Source organism: Apaloderma vittatum, unplaced genomic scaffold (genome assembly GCF_000703405.1).
Source record: "Apaloderma vittatum isolate BGI_N311 unplaced genomic scaffold, ASM70340v1 scaffold5897, whole genome shotgun sequence".
Classification (NCBI taxonomy): Eukaryota; Metazoa; Chordata; class Aves; order Trogoniformes; family Trogonidae; genus Apaloderma; species Apaloderma vittatum.
In genome coordinates this window covers 8,740-10,695 of record NW_009726561.1, presented here as the reverse complement: position 1 = coordinate 10,695, position 1,956 = coordinate 8,740, and the positions used below count along the sequence as shown (strand labels likewise).

The 1,956-nt window shown below is 37.1% G+C and overlaps 1 protein-coding gene across 1 annotated transcript in view; it reads left to right on the top strand.

Annotated features, from left to right (window-relative positions):
- Positions 1 to 1,249: 1,249 nt before the first annotated feature.
- RFK (riboflavin kinase) overlaps positions 1,250 to 1,956 on the top strand; it is a gene marked incomplete at its 5' end in the record, with an annotated part of 2,342 nt that continues 1,635 nt past the window's right edge. The window contains one exon of the mRNA XM_009873326.1: positions 1,250 to 1,401. Coding sequence (XP_009871628.1) covers positions 1,250 to 1,401 — 152 coding nt within the window. The remainder of the gene's footprint in view (positions 1,402 to 1,956) is intronic.

Sequence of the window (1,956 nt, the reverse complement as noted above, 5' to 3'; positions counted from 1 at the left end):
CTTTTGTGTTGTTATTCTCTCCGTTCTGTCAAGCGGTTCCTTGCAGTGGTGTTTTTTTTTAACTTGTTTTTTCCTCCCCTCCTCCCCGATCGTTTGATCACGTAACGATCGCCGTGATGCTAGGTGGGGGATGTGGGTAAGCGATCACGTGCCGCGGGTGTTGGGGGGGTGTCCGCGTGGAAGATACCCCCTCACATAAAACCTAGAATGAGAAAGGGAGTAGGCATCAGGAATAGCTGCAAGGAAGGAAGTTCAGGGGGAATTAACAATGCAGAACTTAATAAACGGAGCAGGTCTGTTTGGCCAACGAAGAAATGTGTTTTCCTATTTCATTGTTTCGGTTGTCTGAATAGAGAGAGATGCGTAATTCAAGTGAATTTTTGCCTGTCTTAAACAGACGATGAAGTCAGCAGTCACGCTGTGCCGTTCCTAGCAGACAGGAAATCTTTGTAAGACCAGTCTTGAGCTGCTCGGTCTCTGACAACATCTGTTAATAATTCCACAGTACAAATGGTGCATTGGTAGTAGGGAGGTTGTTACTGCTTGTGAACTTTGATAAAAATTCAGTAACCGTAAATTCTTTCAGATGAACTTGATGTCTTGCATGAAGAAGTCTGCATTATCTGCAGTAAAATAAATCCCCTCCTGACTGAACCTAACCGTCTTTCAAAATTACTATCCTACTTCTACTTCCCACCAGAGTAGTTTTGAAAGACGGCTAGGTTCAGTCAGGAGGGGATTTATTTTCCTGCAGATAATCTAGTTTTCAAAGAAAATCCCAGAAACCCAGAGGTGCCTCCAAAAGGCAGCTTGTACAAATTTGACAGGTAGCTAAATCATAATTTCATGTACTTCTGCATTTTATTTCATAGTTATTTTACTAACAAACTGTTCTGGGATGCAGTTTTATAGTGGGTTTTTTTGTCCTCATCTTTCATCATATTAAACCCATGATGGCCATCCTAAGAGTGAAATACATTCTGACTGATTATTTTGCATCTTATTAATTATCACCACAGAAGACAATGTATATAAATATAAAATATAGTAGGTGTATGAGATGTGGTAACTCTAGTATTGCCACAGGGACTGAATTTTATGAAGCACCTCACATTATTTTCATCATCATTAGTGTCATGTTTGTAAATAGTATGTAGGCAGTATTTAGCCTTTAAGTGTTTGAAGATTCTGTTGCGTCCTTCACTTATACAAAGTCACTCATACTTTACACTTTGTCAAATTTTTGCAGCTAACTTTTCTGAGCAAGTAGTTGAAAGCTTTCCATCTGACATCACTACTGGTATATACTATGGATGGGCCTGTGTTGGAAACGGAGATGTGCATAAAATGGTTTTGAGCATAGGATGGAATCCTTTCTATAAGAATATTAAGAAATCAGTGGTAAGACTTTTGTTTTTTATGGGATTTTTATTATAATAAATGAGATGTTGAGTTTGAATAAGAGAAGCAGAATTTGATCCATAAATGATATATAGAAATTCTGTTTGCTTTTGGAGATGTGTTTCATATCTATATTGTATGTTTACATTCGGAAAAGAAAATACTTCCAGTAGCCAGGGAGTATACAGCTGTAGGTGAATAAAGTTTATTTTCTTCTTACTATTCTATCATTACATAAATACTTCCAAAATAAAAAGTATTTCTGATCTGGTTGTTGCTCATGGTGCTGATAGCTAACTAAACATAACCTTCATAGATGCATTGAATTCACTGATTATGAGAGCCCTAGCATGATCTGGAACATAGTAACATTGTTCTTTGTGGTCTATGTACATTTTAAAAAAAAAAGGATGTTGGAGCATCTGAATTTGTAGTGTTTCTGTATTAGTTCTCAAATGTTGGAATCCATACATGAGGTGCTGCATCTTGATATACAGAATAAATTTTCAAAGGTACATAATAATAGGATGGAGGAGTTGAGTTAAAATCCTGAGC